Source organism: Aspergillus bombycis (genome assembly GCF_001792695.1).
Source record: "Aspergillus bombycis strain NRRL26010 chromosome Unknown contig00005, whole genome shotgun sequence".
In the NCBI taxonomy this organism is placed as follows: Eukaryota; Fungi; Ascomycota; class Eurotiomycetes; order Eurotiales; family Aspergillaceae; genus Aspergillus; species Aspergillus bombycis.
Window position 1 is genome coordinate 181627 of NW_019170007.1, and position 17344 is coordinate 198970.

General features: G+C 50.7%; 6 protein-coding genes across 6 annotated transcripts; 2 read left to right on the top strand and 4 right to left on the bottom strand.

The window, feature by feature from the left end:
- On the top strand, nucleotides 1–2432 carry ABOM_001289 (putative AAA family ATPase; the record flags this gene model as incomplete). Its single annotated transcript, XM_022528419.1, has 3 exons — nucleotides 1–90; nucleotides 150–2193; nucleotides 2260–2432. 3 exons carry the CDS (start codon nucleotides 1–3, stop codon nucleotides 2430–2432), a joined length of 2307 nt encoding a protein of 768 aa, XP_022393740.1.
- Nucleotides 2433–3550: 1118 nt separating this feature from the next.
- Nucleotides 3551–5537, bottom strand: ABOM_001290 (epsin; the record flags this gene model as incomplete). Its single annotated transcript, XM_022528420.1, has 4 exons — nucleotides 3551–4914; nucleotides 4973–5193; nucleotides 5267–5336; nucleotides 5465–5537. 4 exons carry the CDS (start codon nucleotides 5535–5537, stop codon nucleotides 3551–3553), a joined length of 1728 nt encoding a protein of 575 aa, XP_022393692.1.
- Nucleotides 5538–7899: 2362 nt separating this feature from the next.
- Nucleotides 7900–8776, bottom strand: ABOM_001291 (uncharacterized protein; the record flags this gene model as incomplete). Its single annotated transcript, XM_022528421.1, has 2 exons — nucleotides 7900–8700; nucleotides 8753–8776. 2 exons carry the CDS (start codon nucleotides 8774–8776, stop codon nucleotides 7900–7902), a joined length of 825 nt encoding a protein of 274 aa, XP_022393674.1.
- A 1984-nt stretch (nucleotides 8777–10760) lies between these two features.
- Nucleotides 10761–12470, bottom strand: trpE (anthranilate synthase TRP2; the record flags this gene model as incomplete). The annotated part of the gene is made up of 3 exons (XM_022528422.1): nucleotides 10761–12076; nucleotides 12149–12222; nucleotides 12298–12470. The coding sequence occupies 3 exons, from the start codon at nucleotides 12468–12470 to the stop codon at nucleotides 10761–10763; spliced, it is 1563 nt and encodes a 520-aa protein (XP_022393676.1).
- A 918-nt stretch (nucleotides 12471–13388) lies between these two features.
- Nucleotides 13389–14324, top strand: ABOM_001293 (uncharacterized protein; the record flags this gene model as incomplete). The annotated part of the gene is made up of 2 exons (XM_022528423.1): nucleotides 13389–13936; nucleotides 14000–14324. 2 exons carry the CDS (start codon nucleotides 13389–13391, stop codon nucleotides 14322–14324), a joined length of 873 nt encoding a protein of 290 aa, XP_022393675.1.
- Nucleotides 14325–14967: 643 nt separating this feature from the next.
- ABOM_001294 (WD40 repeat domain-containing protein) lies at nucleotides 14968–17248 on the bottom strand (the record flags this gene model as incomplete). Its single annotated transcript, XM_022528424.1, has 5 exons — nucleotides 14968–14994; nucleotides 15050–16645; nucleotides 16678–16913; nucleotides 17068–17084; nucleotides 17199–17248. The coding sequence occupies 5 exons, from the start codon at nucleotides 17246–17248 to the stop codon at nucleotides 14968–14970; spliced, it is 1926 nt and encodes a 641-aa protein (XP_022393829.1).
- Between the last annotated feature and the right edge of the window lie 96 nt (nucleotides 17249–17344).

Below are 17344 nucleotides of genomic sequence, written 5' to 3' on the forward strand. Positions count from 1 at the left end.
ATGATGCGCCCCAAACCGGCGTCTTCCCTCCAGAAGACCTATGATGACTGTTATCTGATGTGCTCGACTGCCGTCTACTTCGAAGGACAGGTCTGCCATTCCGCTTTCATCAATTGACTCCATTCGTCACTGATCGCTCGTCCGTACAGAACAACGAAGAAGAAGCTTTGAAGTCTTGGCGCTCCGCCCTCGAAACCATTTACTATCATAACGCCTATCGGGTACCTTCCAAATACACCCCCAAGAACGAAACTGAGAAGGCTCTTCAGGATTCCATCCGCCAGTTAGAGCTCCAATGTCGGGAGCGTGTCGATCTACTCGAGGCTCTCCGTGAGAGCAGAAAGGATACGTCTGGTAAATCTCCTCCATTTACCGCTGGTTATCGCGGTTGGATTGGAGAGGGAACTGTCCCCGCGGTCGGATATACCGATCTATCTAAACCGCCCACTATCCCCGGACGCCCACCACCACCACCTATTATCAACACCACTAGCTCGGAGTCTACTGCGAACGGGACGGGTTCATCAACTCCAATGGCGGGTCGTCCCGGATTGCGCAAGACGCAATCCTCTTCGGCAAAGACAACGTCTTCCCGCAATTCCAGCCCCGAGCGTCGGAAAGCGATGCCGTCTACGCTGCGCAACGCCGATCTGAAGAAGCCCGTTAAAAAGAAAATTAGTCCGCGACGGAAAGACCTGCGGCCGGCCGCAGCTTCTCAAGCCGCGGGCCTGGCCTGGGGAAGTCTTTATCGCACTCCATCGTCAGAGAAGACCGTCAGTGACGCTGCCCTAGCGTCCTCCCGTTTGACCGTAGCAAATGATCCCAGTTTTCGAAAGGATCCAGCACCACCCCGTTCGAAGTCCGGCGATGGGGTCCCCCCACGGAAAAGCGTGCCTCCAGAGGATTCCGGAGAGGAGCGTCGCTCGGGGAGGAAACTTCGGGTCCCCGGTCAGACACCGCGACGGTCACCAGCGAAGTCTACTCCCGCACCAACTTCAACACCTACATCCATCCCTCAGGCTCCGGCTGGCGTCCGGCAGCCGTCATCCAACCGTACCCATTCCGCTTCTGTGTCGACGCGCTCCAATGATATCGTTCAGCCACGCGCCTCCCCGAAGCCTTCTGTCAAACCAAAGCCCGTAGCGTTGAGGTCGACTTACCAGCCGCCGACACCCTCTGAAGGATCCGCAGATACCTCAAACACTCCGCAGGCTGGGTCTGCAAGCACGCCACGGAGAATCACCCCTGCTTCCACTGGTGAAGATGCGTTGAGCGACAATATAGATCGTATGTCGATTTCCCGAACGAGCCCCGAACGACGGTCTACTCCGCGCATCAGGCGCGCTATCACCCCGCCATCATCTAGCGATCCCGAATCTCTTGGTCCCAAATCAACGGATGCCGATGAGGACGAAGTGGACGTTGAGGATGAGGATGACGCGATTATGGATATACTGAATAAGCTCCCGAAAGGGGTGGATGTGGCAACCGCCCGACAGATCCTCAACGACATTGTAGTTCGCGGGGATGAAGTGCACTGGGATGACATTGCTGGTCTAGATGGGGCTAAAAAGGCCCTTAAAGAAGCCGTCGTCTATCCGTTCCTCCGTCCAGATCTTTTCTCTGGTCTACGAGAACCAGCCCGGGGCATGCTCCTCTTTGGACCTCCAGGAACAGGTAAGACGATGCTCGCACGCGCTGTAGCTACGGAATCCAAATCGACATTCTTCTCGGTTTCCGCATCCACGCTGACCTCGAAGTGGCACGGTGAGAGCGAAAAGCTTGTCCGCGCGCTGTTCAGTCTGGCCAAGGCGCTGGCGCCGTCGATCATCTTCGTGGACGAAATCGACTCACTGTTATCCGCTCGCTCATCTGGCACTGAGAACGAGGCTTCACGACGCTCAAAGACCGAATTCCTGATTCAGTGGTCAGATCTGCAGCGCGCTGCAGCAGGCCGTGAGTCGCCGGGCAGGGACAAGAAGGCCAGCGGAGACCCCAGCCGGGTCCTCGTCCTCGCCGCCACAAATATGCCCTGGGACATCGATGAGGCCGCGCGCCGTCGCTTCGTCCGCCGACAATATATCCCTCTCCCAGAACATCACGTCCGCGAACAACAACTCCGGACATTACTAAGTCACCAGGTGCAAGACTTGACAGATCAAGACATTGACGCTTTAGTCCAACTCACAGAAGGTATTACCCTTATTTACTCTTCCTCCCCAACCATCAGAATCCCCAAGCTAACAAACCACAAAACAGGCTTCTCAGGCTCTGACATAACAGCCCTCGCCAAAGATGCTGCAATGGGCCCCCTCCGTAACCTCGGCGAAGCCTCCTCCACACTCCCATGGATCAAATCCGCGCCATCCGATTCCAAGACTTCGAGGCCAGTCTCTCCTCCATCAGACCCAGCGTCAGCCGGGAAGGACTAAGAGAATACGAAGATTGGGCACGACAGTTCGGCGAGCGGGGTGGATAGACCTTTCCCCCTTTCCTCCTCTCTATATCTATTCTCATTTTCTTTTCTTTTGTTTCCTCATGGTTCATCTTTGGGACCGTTGCATTCATGGAACTTCAAGGGGTTAGGGGATCGGCTTGAATGGGCGAATTGAGTTTGATACGATACAATTCCTTGGGCTATGGTTTCTTCGGTCTGCTCTGCGTTATGTGGTATGGTATGAGAGTCATGATTATGAATGTTCTGTTGGATGAACGCGACGCTTGGAAGGACATATACTGTACGTAGTGAATGAACTGGTCGGCAACAGACCACACATATCCTCGATGAATGGATACAGATGATTGAGTATTGGTGCTATTCCTTCTACTAATACTACCATAACATATACTCCGCTGTGCATGGCATGGCTTACATGAAATGATCATGGGCAGGAGGGGTATATCACCTTCTTATTTGGTCTCGTCGGTTATTTTCAAGCAATACGTAACTTACCCTGACATTCAAGGCTTCAATATACTAAATCCCCATCATCAACAGGCTTTACATAACCAAACCTACTACATGAGTATAACCATGTCCATATACGAAGCAGCATAATACAGTACAATGTAATTTATATACTACGAGACATGAACCAAATAAATATGTAATAGGTATAAGTAGAACGGTACATCATCAAGGGAGTAAAATAGAGAAGGAAAAAAAAGGCAAGACAAAGACACGAGGAAAGCAAAGGGTGTGGTTTAAACTGGTTGGATATCCCGGCTGGCATCAAATCGAGTCAGAGAGAGAGCAAGAAGGTAAGCATCCGAACATAGTGGAGGAATAGAAGTAGTAAGAGTAAGTGGTTTAAATGAACTGGACTGAAATCTGTATGTCAATTCCGGAACCCTAATTCAATGCGAGCATAACACCCAACCATTCGTTGTAAAAACGACGCAACGGAACAAAGGGAATAAAAGGAGAGAAAGGTAGAGATTTGATCGATAAAGACAAGACAAGATAAAAGACCTGGTATCGTATTCCACTTCCATCTCAAACCCGTTAGGTTGTATACCACAGACATCACGGATAAAACATTTTCGTCTTTCACAGATCTATCAGACTGCTTCCAGCCTGAGGCTGCTGCTGGTATGATTGCTGTGCACCCCAGGGGTTGTTCGTGGGCTGCGCGAAGCCGGTTGACTGCTGGGCGAACCCTGTTTGCTGGGGGACGAACCGTTGTTGGGCGAAGAATGGGTTGTTGCCGGTCTGGTTGGAGCGTAGGCGATCGAGACCTTGACCAGCAGAGTTGACGAAGGTACCGGGTGCGGTGTGCTGAGCGGGAATACGGAGGTCGCCAACGTTTCCAAAGGTATCTTGGCCGTCGCTGCTGGCGAGGAGTGCATTGAGACGAGCGTGATGCGGGTCGCTCATCTGAGGCGGGGTACTCTTGGGTGGAGCCGGGGCCACAGGAACCTGGTAGTTGGAGATTGGATTGAAGGCGGTGGTTGGACGCTCTTCTGCCAGCGTGTTCAGGGATGGATGTCCGGATGTTGCGGGTCTGGACTGGAACGGCTGTGGCTGCGTGCGCTGAGCGAATGGATTGTTTGATCCGGTCTGCATTGGTTTCATCATATCTCCCGGCTGCGGGCTGCTCGAGACCCATGGGTTATTGGTACCCGACGAAAGGAAGTTATCTTGCGGCTGGGGTTGCTGCTGCTGGGGTTGTTGTTGCTGTTGCTGTGCGAACATGTCTGTGGGACCATAGGGATTATTGGTGTTAAAGGCCGTATGCTGCGGCTGTAGAGTTGCTTGGGGCTGTAGCGTGGCCTGTGGCTGTAGGAAGTTATTCTGAGGCTGACCGTACGGGTTCTGGTCAAAGGCTGAGGGCTGCGTTTGGAATCCGTTGGTGTATCCATTGGGCATTCCAGTCATCTGTCCCTGGAATCCCGTCGGCTGTGCGTATTGGTTGTTCAAATATCCAGTCGATAGAGGTTGCTGGGGGTTGATCGGGTTGCCAAACCAGTCCACCGCACTTTGCTGCTGGTATCCCTGGTTGTAACCGGTGGGCTGCGCCGGGGCGGCCTGGACGGGCGCATCATCGAAGAGGGATTGCGCGTTACTCTCTTCAAGTTCGCGCTTGCGAAGTTCTTCCTCTTCCTTGCTCAGCTTGATCGCCTTGGCCAGATCTTCGTCCTCCTCCCCGGATTGCATAGAGCCCTTCGCCCGTCGCTTACGTTCTTCTTCGGCCTCATGCTTACTCGCCTCGATCGCCAAGCGGTACTCGACATCGTCATCGTCCGCGGGACGTCGACGGCGCTCGTTTCGACGCGGTTGTGGTTCACTTCCATGACCCGGGTAGTCGTCCAGTCCGCTCACGCGCGATTTCCACAGCTTTCGGTCGGAGCGCTCACTTCGCAATCGGTCTTCATCCATCACCAGGGTAGTAAGTTCTTTAGCAGCCACACGTACTATGTATCGTTAGCGGGCGACCGAGCAAGGTAAGGGACCATCCCGTCCGCGACCTACCATTTTGACCAACATCTCTGCCATCCTCATCCACGTATTGGAACTCGCGCAGGGTCTTGATGATGTAGACGTTCTTCCGGGCCCACGTCACGACTAGTTCCGAGCCCTCGTGGAGACAGTAATCTAATACCTTCAGGGACTTCAACACATGACGCCAATTCTTTCCCTTGTCATTTAGTCGCTTGTCCAACATGTCCATGATCTCGTAGAAATCGGTGGGACTGTACGTACAACCGGATTAGCTCGGTCTAGAGGGGGAAGAATCGCCCGAGGCCAATGGGTCGGCCAACCTACCTGCTAAATGTAAGGGCGGCAATCTCTGCCATCTCTGTACCGGTCGGGCCCCAGGGGTCATTACTCGTTGCTAGGATTGAAAGCGTCAGCCGATGTTGACCACAGGTTCAAGGGCACCGGTAGCGACCGACGAGCAACCGCCACCAATCAGTCGTAACCTAACCCGAGCGCCAAAAGAAGAATATTAGCAGTACATACCATTCCGGACCTTAACCTGGACCGACGAGTAGCCCTTGGTGACATTTTTCACACTGCGCACGACTTTCGACATAGTGACGACAATCGGACACTCGAGCTCAATAGGAGGATGATTGGAAACGAAGTTAGGTAAAATAAGCAGAGCTCCTGGCGTACCGGCAGCTCTCAGGAATCAGGGGGAATCAGGCGCAAGCCGCCCGGGGGAGCGTTGGGGTTGAATGGGTAGCGGTGGGATCGTTGGTGAGTTGCGGAGGTGAGTCTCTCTGTCTCCTTATCGCGGGCGGTTGTAGTGGAGTTGGCAGTGGCAGTGTGACGGAAGGCGGGCGTATGGGATTGAATGTCAGCCACCGCTCGGAATCGTCCCTAAGAACACTAAAAGACACAACGAGGGTATCAGGACAGGAAAAGGACGATCGGAATAAAGGAAATCGCGAAATCGAACGAGGTGGATTAGGCGTGGTAGCAGTTGGAAAGAAGCGGTAGAAAGAGAAGAAAGTCGCGATGACGAGCAGGAAAGTTCTTCTGGGTTTTTGGTGGCCACCGGTCGATGGCTGACGACGACCAACGCCCAATCGTATGGAAATCTCCCGATCAGTTCAGGTTCGAACCACCCCCACACACAACTCCTAGTTCCCTTTTCTCTCGTTGGAAATAGGCGGATCTTAGCTTGTAGTCACTTCCAGTAAAAGCACTCGGCAATCGAGCTTCTGTCTGAACCGAGTGATAACAGCAGATCCAATTCCGGGGACGAAGGAAATAGGGGTGGAGTGATATCCACCGGCAGAGCAACGTCCCTGAAGAGGCCCTAGAAGATGCTCAATGGGTTTATGACAATGGGATCCGTTACTCCGGGGGTATCAGAGAAGCGAAGAACAGAATTGGAGAGGGAGAGGAGAGGGACAATGAGGTTGGAGGTGAGGAAGAAGAAGATGGAAGTTCCAGAAGTATACAATCAGTCAGTCATTCAATACATTCAACAATGATTATTTACGGTATGTATGCATAGTAGTATGGAGATACGGTATACAACGGGATTTCCAATGTACAACGGCCCGAAGGACCCTTTTTTTATTTTGTTAAATTAACCGTCATTCCTCCCAATAAACCGACATAAACACGCTGTACCCTTTCCCAACTGATACAAATACCTCGTACCATCCATCATATTTCCATACCTAGTAGGAGAAATGGAAACAAGACTAGTAGTACTAGTAGTTCATAAACCATCTGCAGCCCTGATGATGTCGTGGCGCCGTGGCAAAGGACGGCCGCGTACAGCCATGACTTGGCATCCTCTTCAACATGAGAAACTCTTCTTCAACCCCTCTTTCCCCTGTACCTAGTTTACCAATGAAGGAGAAATTTTCTTCACTGACACGAGATTCTTACAAAGTTACCATACGGCAGACTCTGTCTCTGATTCATACCGGAGGGTAAGTGTGTATGTATGTACTCCGTACTGTATGTACATACATTCAAGTATTGTGGCGGTGCAGAGATACTTTGAAATGCCAAAAGTTACCAACGACGTCATAAGGCAACGTGCTTCTTTCTCTCTTTTTTTTAATTTTTTTTTATTCTTTATAATTCACAAAGCCTTAATTTGACGGTACACCCAAAAGAAAAATTAAACCTACTTTTCTCCACGAAATCGCTCTATCTCTTCAGGGAGATTTTGAATCAGGATGGGAGCCTGATTGGTATCGCTTAGGCAGCAGTGTTCTTGTCTGTAAGTCCATTTAATTTAATGAATACTCGTACTCGTCCATCCGATACTACTACTTATTGGTCCAGCCTCCAGGGTAATGCTACCTTACGGGCTTTCCGTGCTTCCGGTATATAATAGTCTTTCTTGAGAATTGTATTCAATATTTTGTGACTGAGATGTTTAATCTGTTAAGCATCCGGCAGGCGATGGATCCAACCACTGAACAGCCTTACTGGCACCCTTAGATAGCCGAACCCGCGCCCTCTACTGCGCATATTTGGCAGTCAAACCTCGACTTTCTGCTTCTGCATCGTGGGATACACCCACTTCCCCTGCTGCAATGGCTTTCCGGGCTCATAGAATCGCACTATGTGATGTTACTTAAGGTCACCTGTAGAAACGATAGAGATTAACTCACAAGTTAGCTCAAAGTCCCCTCCACCAGATTGAATCGGAAGCCAGCTGGACAAGTCAGTCTTGAGAATAGCCAGAAAATTGACCAAGAAGGCAAGGAAGAACTCACTTTGACGTCCGGTTCGCCGGCGGACGTTTATCCGCGGGCTGTATCAGAGCCTGAAAACTACCATCATCATTGCTGCTGCGATCCCCATAAACAGGAGTCCCGTCCGGCTAGGTGAGATCAGTCCGATCCCCGACGGAATACCTCCCGAGCGAATTGCCAATCAAGAAATTTTGGGAGTTGTACGCAGTGAGGCTCCAGAATCCTCTAGTTGCCAACGGCGGCTTGCTGCTTAATGTCATGCATGATATACGCCTCATCTAATCCTAGTGTTAGCTTCCGGCCTCGGCTGCCAGAAGGTCTGTACAAGGGATATAGTGCCTCTGACGCCATCAGGCACAGGTACCCCGTGTATGCAACGTACAGACGCATAGCATAGTTCCTGCTGTAGTCGCCCTGCACCCATGGTGCCGGTTGTGCCCACACGTTTTGGAGCTGCATGGTATTCTCTGGTAATATAGAGAAGAAGTTGGCGACAATATGCTTGACATTAGCGTCTAGTGCGGTCAGATTCCTGACTTGGGGTAGGTATTTGGCGTTGTGGATGCCCGCCGCCTTGAGCATGCGGCTTACGCGGGGCAGGTCGGAGATGTTGCGTGCGGGATTGAAGGGCGCCATGGGCGCCGTCAACTGGAGCGCTTTAGTGGGCTCATCCGAGGAGAGCGAAGGATTCATTATTGTCGGGTTTAGCGGTGAAGCTTGCACTCCAGGGCGATCACCCTGCTGGGAAGTAAGGCTTGTCCGGTTCTGCAGAGCATGGACTTTAGCAACATCGGTGCCATTGTTTTTGATCCTGAACCGCGCTAGGAGTGTCCCATATGGACCAGCTGGCCTGACCAGACCCTTGAAACCACTATTGCAGAGACCACCGCCAAATTTGACGGCCTTGTTGCAGAGGTAGAGGCCGGGCGCTAGGCTTCCAGGCGCAGAATATTGCACCAGGTATATACCCGCAGAGCTCTTAGACGCAGAACCGATGTTAGCATAGTTATCGCCATATCTATGTATCTTTCAAACTAGACCCAGATTTTCAGCGAGCTAGGGATGAGCTGTTTCTTACACATCGTAGAAGGCAAAGACCCATTAGCGCTCATCCACGACCGGTACATCCAAGACGACATCATGCTGAAATATATCCAGCACAGCGGAGGAGTAGCGAGTGCCATCGTTGGGAAGAACAACGCTCGTGTCGTCAGATGTTGACAGCTTCCTCTTGTGATAAAAGAGGTTCGTTGCGTTAGTCTCCGACAAGCTTTTGAGGGAGGTTTTGGTATAAGATAGCAACGGAGATCCATACTGACAAACAGGTTGTGGTTAACAATCAATCTTGAAAACAAGGATGAAGACATACAATTAGGGAAAACTCGGTGGCTTCAACCGGGCTTGGCTGGAGAGCATGGCGGTTGATTGAGATCCCCTTAACGGTAGAAACCGAAGGCGCAGAAGTTGTAAAAACAAGAGAGTGCATTGTACAGTGTTTGGTCCCATAAAAGGTGAACAACAGTTTGTCTGTTAGCATACCATGTCATGGTTTGACCCTTATATATGTGCAACTTGACTGTAGCTCGAAAGAACAAAGTATATAGATCATTAAGGTTAGACTTACCGAGGCAACTGCAGGGATCTTGGAGCTTCCTCAGCCAATGATAACTACCTGGGAGTCCACTTATTAATCCAGCATCTTCTTGGGCCCAAACTTAATGCCATCCAAACGACTCCCACCAAGATAGGTTGTGCATCACCATAAGGATCAGCTCTATTTTTCGCCAGATCAGTGGAGCCCCACCGTTTCCAGCTCGAGATGCTTGCGTAAATGCATGTCCCTCCCCTGGCCCCTAACGCCACCACCAGACCCCATACTTTCAATGAGGTATTAGGGCCTAGTCTAGCTGCTGAAGATTAGTACGCCCGGCTTAATCAAACGACACCCTGTGAGAGTATATATGATGGCTGCCTGACCTGTCTTCCCGTAATATCCCCGAGCCTGAAAAGGTCCACTCCGATCCTGCCAGCTCTGGCCGCCTATCTGCTTGCGTTTGTATGTCTCAGACAGAGAATATGGCAACCAAGTCCTCCCTGAAGCCGTCCAGAGTTATCTCAGGGCGCTCGCACTCACTCAGCATCAGAATTTCCCACCTTGTCGAGGAGATCTGTGCATCGATACCATACCATCTTGGCTATCAACGTATCGGTACAGATGAAGTCTTGTATCCCAGTGAGGGGTTCCCGCCCGGAAAGTACCCGCGGTTGATATCTGCCTGCCATGTCTTGTGGCCACTTTACGTGGCTGGGGTGGTAGAATGCAGGAGAGACTTGGAGCAGACAATGTGGATTGCCAGGCAGCCAGATATCATGGGCAAAGAAATGGGGATCAGACAAGCAACTGTGCTTGCCACCAAGGTGGTCAAGGTTGCGATGGAGGGGACGGAATTCGACCATTCTCTTCAAAGGCGATGCTGCCTGAGAGAATTGGCACACAAGGTGACGCTTCTCACAAGGCTAGGTGCTTTGACAATCAATCAATGAAATTAATTCGGTCGTAACGACAACGGTAGCAGGTATAGAGTCCAACATGAAGAACATAGACTCCTCGGTGATACAAAAGCATCGCAGATCCAGGATCACCCCAATATTCAAGGGCATACCGCGGCTTTGCTCCCCCTTAGAAGGATACTCAATCATCTATCTAAGGGGCAACCATAAACGACGGGACTCTGCTTTCCGTTGAAGAATCCGTGACCTATGACCAACGGGTTCAACATGAGTGGTGCATTGAGTCCGCTATGTCAATTCAGTTCCGACTTAAATAATATGCCGACATTTCCTTACCTAGCTTGACTAGTAGTAAATACCCTTTGCAACATGGATCCCATAACACCCGGTGATCCAATCATAATGTGGGGGCTTGGAATTAAAGGAGCAAAAAAGAATAAACACATAAAACAGAATTTAAGGACTTCATTGTTTTCCCATCGCTCTAGATCGTAGTCGTCATTCAATTCCCTATCAACAAAGAGGAACAAGAGAATCCGAAGAAAGAAAAGAAAGCTAAAAGATCGCATATGAGTCTAGGATTGTTCTCCCTCCATGCTCAAATACTTCGCTTCCGCCCCCTTGATACAGGCAATGTTGGCGCCCAATTTATTGATTGTCTCGATATACTCGTCATACGGGTCCGAATCGAAGACAATTCCACCACCCGCTTGGAGGTAGGCCACCCCGTCCTTGACCATCATCGTTCGGAGTGCAATACAGGTATCCATAGCACCCGGCGTTTCTGTTACTCCGTCCGTGCTGGCGATGTTGTATCCGAAATAGCCCACCGCGCCAGCATACACTCCGCGCTTCTCACCCTCCAACTCGGCAATCAGCTGCATAGCTCGCACTTTGGGCGCCCCGGAGACCGTGCCGGCAGGGAAGATGGACCGGAACGCGTCAAACCTAGTTTTATCCGGCCGCAGTATACCCGATACTTGTGACACCAGGTGTTGCACATGCGAGAACTTCTCGACCACCATCAACCGGTCCACCTGGGTGGTGGTCGGGTCACACACGCGGTTAACATCATTACGTGCCAGATCCACCAACATGACATGCTCCGCACGGTCCTTCAGGCTTCCTCGTAGCTCCTCTGCGAGCGCCTCATCCTCCTCGGGCGACTTGCCACGCTTGACGGTGCCGGCGATGGGATGGGTAATGATACGGCCCTTTTCCTCCTTCGCCAAAAGCTCCGGACTAGCACCAACGAGCTGAAAGTCTTCGCAGTCGATGTAAAATAGGTATGGAGATGGGTTGACTGTGCGCAGGTGACGGAAGAGGTTGAATGGGTGGAGGGAGGTAGGACGCGACAGCCGTTGTGATGGTACAGTCTGGAAGATATCGCCTTTGGAGATGTGCTCCTTGAGTTTCACCACGTGCCGCTCGTACCCCTCGCGCCCGATATTGGATGTGTACTCCTGGTTGGGAATGATCGGACCTTGGGGAGGTAGCGGGGTCTCGGGTCGGAGGAGTCGTTCGATAGTGTGCTTGATCACGTCTTCGCCTTTCCGGTACTCAGTTTCGAAATCCGAGTCGACATATGTGATAGGAATGAAGGTGATGATCTTGATGACCTGGTAAAAGTGATCGAATGCGACAATGGTATCAAACAGCATAAACAGCGACTCTGGGATTCCAAGCACATCCTTGAGAGGCCGGGCCGTCTTGGGCTCAAAGTACCTCACACAGTCGTATCCGACGTAACCAATAGCACCGCCCGTGAGTGGTGGTAGCGTCAAGCCGGGTACCGTCGCAACGCGATATTCAGCGATCTCCTTTTCCAGGATCGGAAGAGGATCGCACTCGGGGCCATGGCCGGGGCCGGTCTTGAGAACTTTGCGGGGATCTTCACCGCGTCGCAGATGCACAGGTTAATAGTAGGTTCAGCAAGGTGACCATGATGGGCAAGTATACATACCAGCTCCCACAAAACTATATCTCCCAATTGTCTCCGTGGTCGCAGCACTTTCGTAGAGGAATGATAGTTTGGATCTGTGCAAGAGTTGGTCGTATCAGCTACCCCGCCATAGGCAAGAGGGGGCGGACGGCTCCGGAGTAGGAACTCACTTCTCGGCAACCTTCAGATATGCCACTGTGGGCGTCAACAGGTCGGCGGGGATAGATGCAGTAAGTGGGAGTAGGTTGGGAGGATATTGAGCATCTTTCGAGTGGCTAACTGCATCCTTTGCTGCCTCAAGCGACGGCACTACAGTAATCTGAGTCATACCATTCGGCGGCATTAGCACAAGCTCGTTTTATTCAACCGGGGAGTATAGAAGACTGGACGAAGAGAAAAGAGATGATGAGTAAGATGAGATACTCACAGGGGGCGCCATCCTATCAAATCTAACGGTGCCAATGAATTCTGAGTCAATTGTATGCGGCGGAAGTGGAAGAGTAGAAGTGAAACTGAATGGAGAGAACGGAGATAAAGGTAAATCGAAATCGCTAAAATCAGATCAATTAAATCAATGCGGCAACGTTGCCCTCACAACTGGGAAAGAAGGAGGAAAGCGGAATGGGCTCCGTTTAAATCAGTCAAGATCCCAAATTTCTTTTTCTTTTGCTGTTTCGTTTTCTTGTCTTTTTTTGGTATTTTTTTTTCTTAACCCCATCACTTATCAGCCAACTTTTTTGGCCGGCGCGTTTCCATGGGAAGCCCAATACGGAATAGTCTCCCGGCTGAGCATTATTATTATTATCAATTGGCAATGACGATCTGACCGTCTTTTTCTGCAGCCTTTCCTCTCGGACTATGACAAAAGAATCCTTTTTGCCTCTATTCACTCATTCGCATTTTATTTGGTACCATTCGAATCGGTCGCGCATAGGCGTTTTTGGGAACCACCTGCTCTCATCTTATACCTATATATCTAATCTATATAACAGACTGACTTCCCCAAGTCCGATAATACATGACTAGTCTCGTTCAGTCGCTGCTACCCTTGTTCTTGGAGGTTCGATAAGTTGCTATTTGTCCGACGCACTTCTTCTATAGGTCCAAACACCTCAAAACATACTATACATTACGTCCGGTACCTACGCATACTTGCAGCAAATCAATATTCCTATCCGTGTACTTATCTACACACATATGCAATAGAACGGCCAAATAGCACGAGAAAGAAGTACCAATATATACAGGGAAGTAATCGGTCATGGAGAGTTCACCGTACCCGGCTCGCTTGGATCAGCTTTCACCTCCGCATTCCCTTCCGGAAAACACCTGGGAGACGGATATGTCGCGCCCTACGCCTTCCTCGGATGTCCACAACGCGGGCGAGGACGCAATGCCTCTGCCACAACGGCTTGCCAAAATAGCTCACATGATCTCGCAGAATGCCGACGTGTCAAGTGAGGATACGACCACGGTCCACCACTGCCTCAACACTCTGGAAGCCCTGTTGGACCCGCGGCCAAAACTCACCCAGGAGGTCGTCAAATGCCGCCCCACGCGTATCTACCCTGAAACTTCACACCCTGTGGCTTCCGCAGCCTCCTGCTCTGTCCCGATGGAGGATCGTGGTTCATCCGCCTTTGAGCCTTCGAGCTCGCAACTCATAGCTCTTTTGAATGAAGTAACCGCATTAAATGTCGATTTGGACCAACGCCGCAAAGAATCGTCCCAAATATATGACCTTCTTAAGCGCGAATGCCAGGGGCTGTCGCGACGGATATCGGAGCTGGAAAATGAGGTCCACGAGCTGTAAGCTATCCGCCAAACTGTCACCTCCATTCCTAGGCTAATGCGTAATTTTCTCCAACACAGGGAAACAGACATAATGGAAGGCTCAGCAGAGCGTGAAGCACTTCACGGTACGGTTTGCGGACTCGAGGCCTGGGTTAACGGATGGCAGAACGAACGTAAACTGGGAGCATCGCGACAAAATAAAGCAAAGCGGTGGATGAGGCGTAAGCCCGAAGAGCGTTATGAGTCCGATGCTGAAGCACTTCTAGAGGGCATAACCGCGTGGATGCGTGGCTGGAAAGATGTCGAAGAAGGTTTCCGCGTTCGTGAAAGAGATCGGCAAGACAGACGGGAAGAAAGGCAAAGGCGTACTAGATTAGCCACAGACCCTGCGGATAACACATAAAAAAACACCATCATATGATCTGGGAACGCCGAGTTGCCAGGTTTGTGATTAGATTCGGCTGGAAGCGACTCCGATGTAAGAAGACGGAAACCGAGGATTTGCCGCAAAACTGATGCAAAACCCAAAAGAAAGGAAGATTCTGACATTCAGTAATCATGCCGACCAAGAAGCAATGGTACAGTTGAGAATTAAGAGAATAGAATGCGCCAATGTGCCCACCGTAACCCACTATAACCGCAATTGACTGCTTTTCTGTTGAAAACCCCGAGTCTGCGCCTATATGGATCATCTAACCAAATGGTTATTGAATAAATTAGAATGCTGAAAGAAGAAAGAACACAACAAGAACGTTCTGAAGCGGCGCTGATTGCTAGTTGTTGATCAGCTTTGGTTTTGCGCTCCACCTAACCGCATATAAATGTCAGGAATGATTTGGCCGGAGATCGATCAGGCGGCCTGGTAGCAAACGATCCAGAAGTCCAAGAGCGAAAGGTAAGGTATAGTTTCCGGTTGCATTCGTTGACAAGGATATCACAATTTATGTAGTGAAAAGGTGTAAGAGCGCATACGAGTGCATCATCAAGGTGTAGTTAGATATTCCTGCGTTCGAGCCCAACATCACGTATTCGCGGTTCGTAAAGTCTCAACTTTGCATGTTTATAATAGCCAACTACCCAATGTCAGTCAGCCTGTTAATCTCCAACTGGGTACGATAGACAACATACCTGCTTGCCAAAGCCAAAAGCGAGTCGTTTACCATCAGTATCCCATGCAAGAGAGCGATCCGGTATTGGTTCGGCGGTTCCATTGTGTCCATTGGTCAAGTGATTCTGTCCTTCTTCGATCTTTGTTACGTCGGTACCAGGCACGGTCCAAGTAGCCATTGCAGTGCCACCCCTCTGCGAATTCCAGATGAACAATTTTTCCTTGCTTGCAGCAGCCAGAGCATAACCGTCCGGAGAGAAACTGCTGGCGAGGGCGGGCGAAGATGGGCCGAGGAACAGACGGTGAATACAATCAAATCGTTTTGCGTCCAGATCAATATGCCATACTTTGACTGTATCATCGGTGGATGAAGAGGCTACAACCAGCGGATGGTTCGTTTGTGGTTGCTCCAGTGTATTTGGCTTAAGCTCTATTGCCGTGATATCCCCTTCGTGTGCACCATCGAGGTGCATGTCGTGCGTTGGGATCCAGAATGCAGCTGCAGCAGACGATGCAGCCACTGCCACCGAGGAGGAACTGGCATTTGCGCAACGAATAAATGTCCAAGGTCTATCGGTCTCGCTGGTATATGTTTTGGAGATGTGGATGCTCGAGTCGACATCACACTGGTAGACCGTTCCATTACCCGAAGCGTATGCTACATTGCGTCCAAGCCAGCTGAGGTCATAGACTGACCCGTCGATTACCTGTGGAGAGGGGAACTCGTCCGGTCGCAATGAATCATCCCAGAGAGCCAGCTCGGAGACTTTACTATCTGATGCCACAACAATCAAATGGGTGCCGCTCTCGGTCCAATGCAACCCAGTGATCATTCTAGGTACTTCGGGCAGGAGGTCAACAGCATTCCCGGCCACATCATACATGGTGATAGACCCTCTCATGTCATTGTATGTGGCTACGGCCAATTTCTGGCCCGTAGGGTCCCATGCGACCGCAGAGACGCAGATACTATCGCCCTTACCCTCCACAAGCTTCTCTTGCACCGGACTCGCAGATGACGGCATCTTCCATAGACTACAGAACGACTCGCCGACTGCAACGACAACAGTGGGATCGTTTGGACGCCACAATGCGCGAGTCACGTGGCACTCATCAGCCACATTCAAGACGGCGGTATCGGGACTAAGGTCGGCAGCCTTGGCGGGGGTGATCTGGACGCCAACGCTGTGGCCGTTGGTCAAGGTGAAAGTCGGCGCCGCGGTTGGCTCCTGGTCTTGCGAATCCGGTCGGATACCCATGTTCACGTCCCCATCCCCATCCACAGCATCGGCCAAGGATGGCGATGTAGCCACTGCGGATTTCGTCTCATTTGCAACACCATTTGAATCAATTTCCATTGGAATTTCGTCCCCGTTGGTCTCTGCGCGGTCACTCTTGCGGCTTTTCTTAGCATTGGGGATAACTTGAGGTGTCGCAGATTCGCCTGTCAAGTGACCGTTGATCACGCTGTCGCGCGCGACTTTACTCGTGGGCGAGACAGGCGCCTGGTCTGTGCCATTTTCACTCGGGCCACCCTGACTTTTCCGCGGTTCCGCTTCCAGCACCGCTGGTCCAAAGAAATAATCTGAAGGTGAAAAGGGCCTCGGATTCCCATCCTGTAAAACTCATTAGTCATTGGTAGACAGACATTCTTAGAAGACACTAATTGAAGAGAGAATAAAAAGGATCCACCGGGAAACAAAATCATTAGATCCGGCAGAGCAAGGTAACGTGCCTTATCGAGTGACTGTTCGAGCTCGTGATATTGGAGACCCTTTTGCACCAAAGACACCAACGCATGGGTTTTTATATAAGGAGCGAAAGGTAAGCTCTGTGGGTCGTGATTCCATGCGCGCTGCAGTGTCACTGCGGCTTCACCGTGACCTGCGATGTAGGTTAGATGAGAATCTTGATTGTTGCAGGATACCTTGAGTCCTGTCAAACGAGGATACGAAGAAACGCGTAAAAAAGAGGGGGAGATAAAGATAAAAATACAAAATGAGGATTAGGATTGAAAAAAGGACGGGTTGAAACTAACCTGATTCTTGAAGATACCTAGAGCCTAAACGTCAGTGACATGTACGAGGAACATAAACATCAGGGGGGTTATCATGAGCTATCAGAGGTGCACTCGGGTGTCGGCAGAGAACCTTGAAGTTAGGAACGTACCTCCAGATTAGGTAGTTGACATGATGCGACGTAAGATCAGGATGTGACATTGTTACATGTATGACAGCTAGTAAGGTGGAGGATCCGCTAGCATGCCAGGAATAATAACAGGAACCTCCGCTAAACAAATTGCAGAAGGATAATGG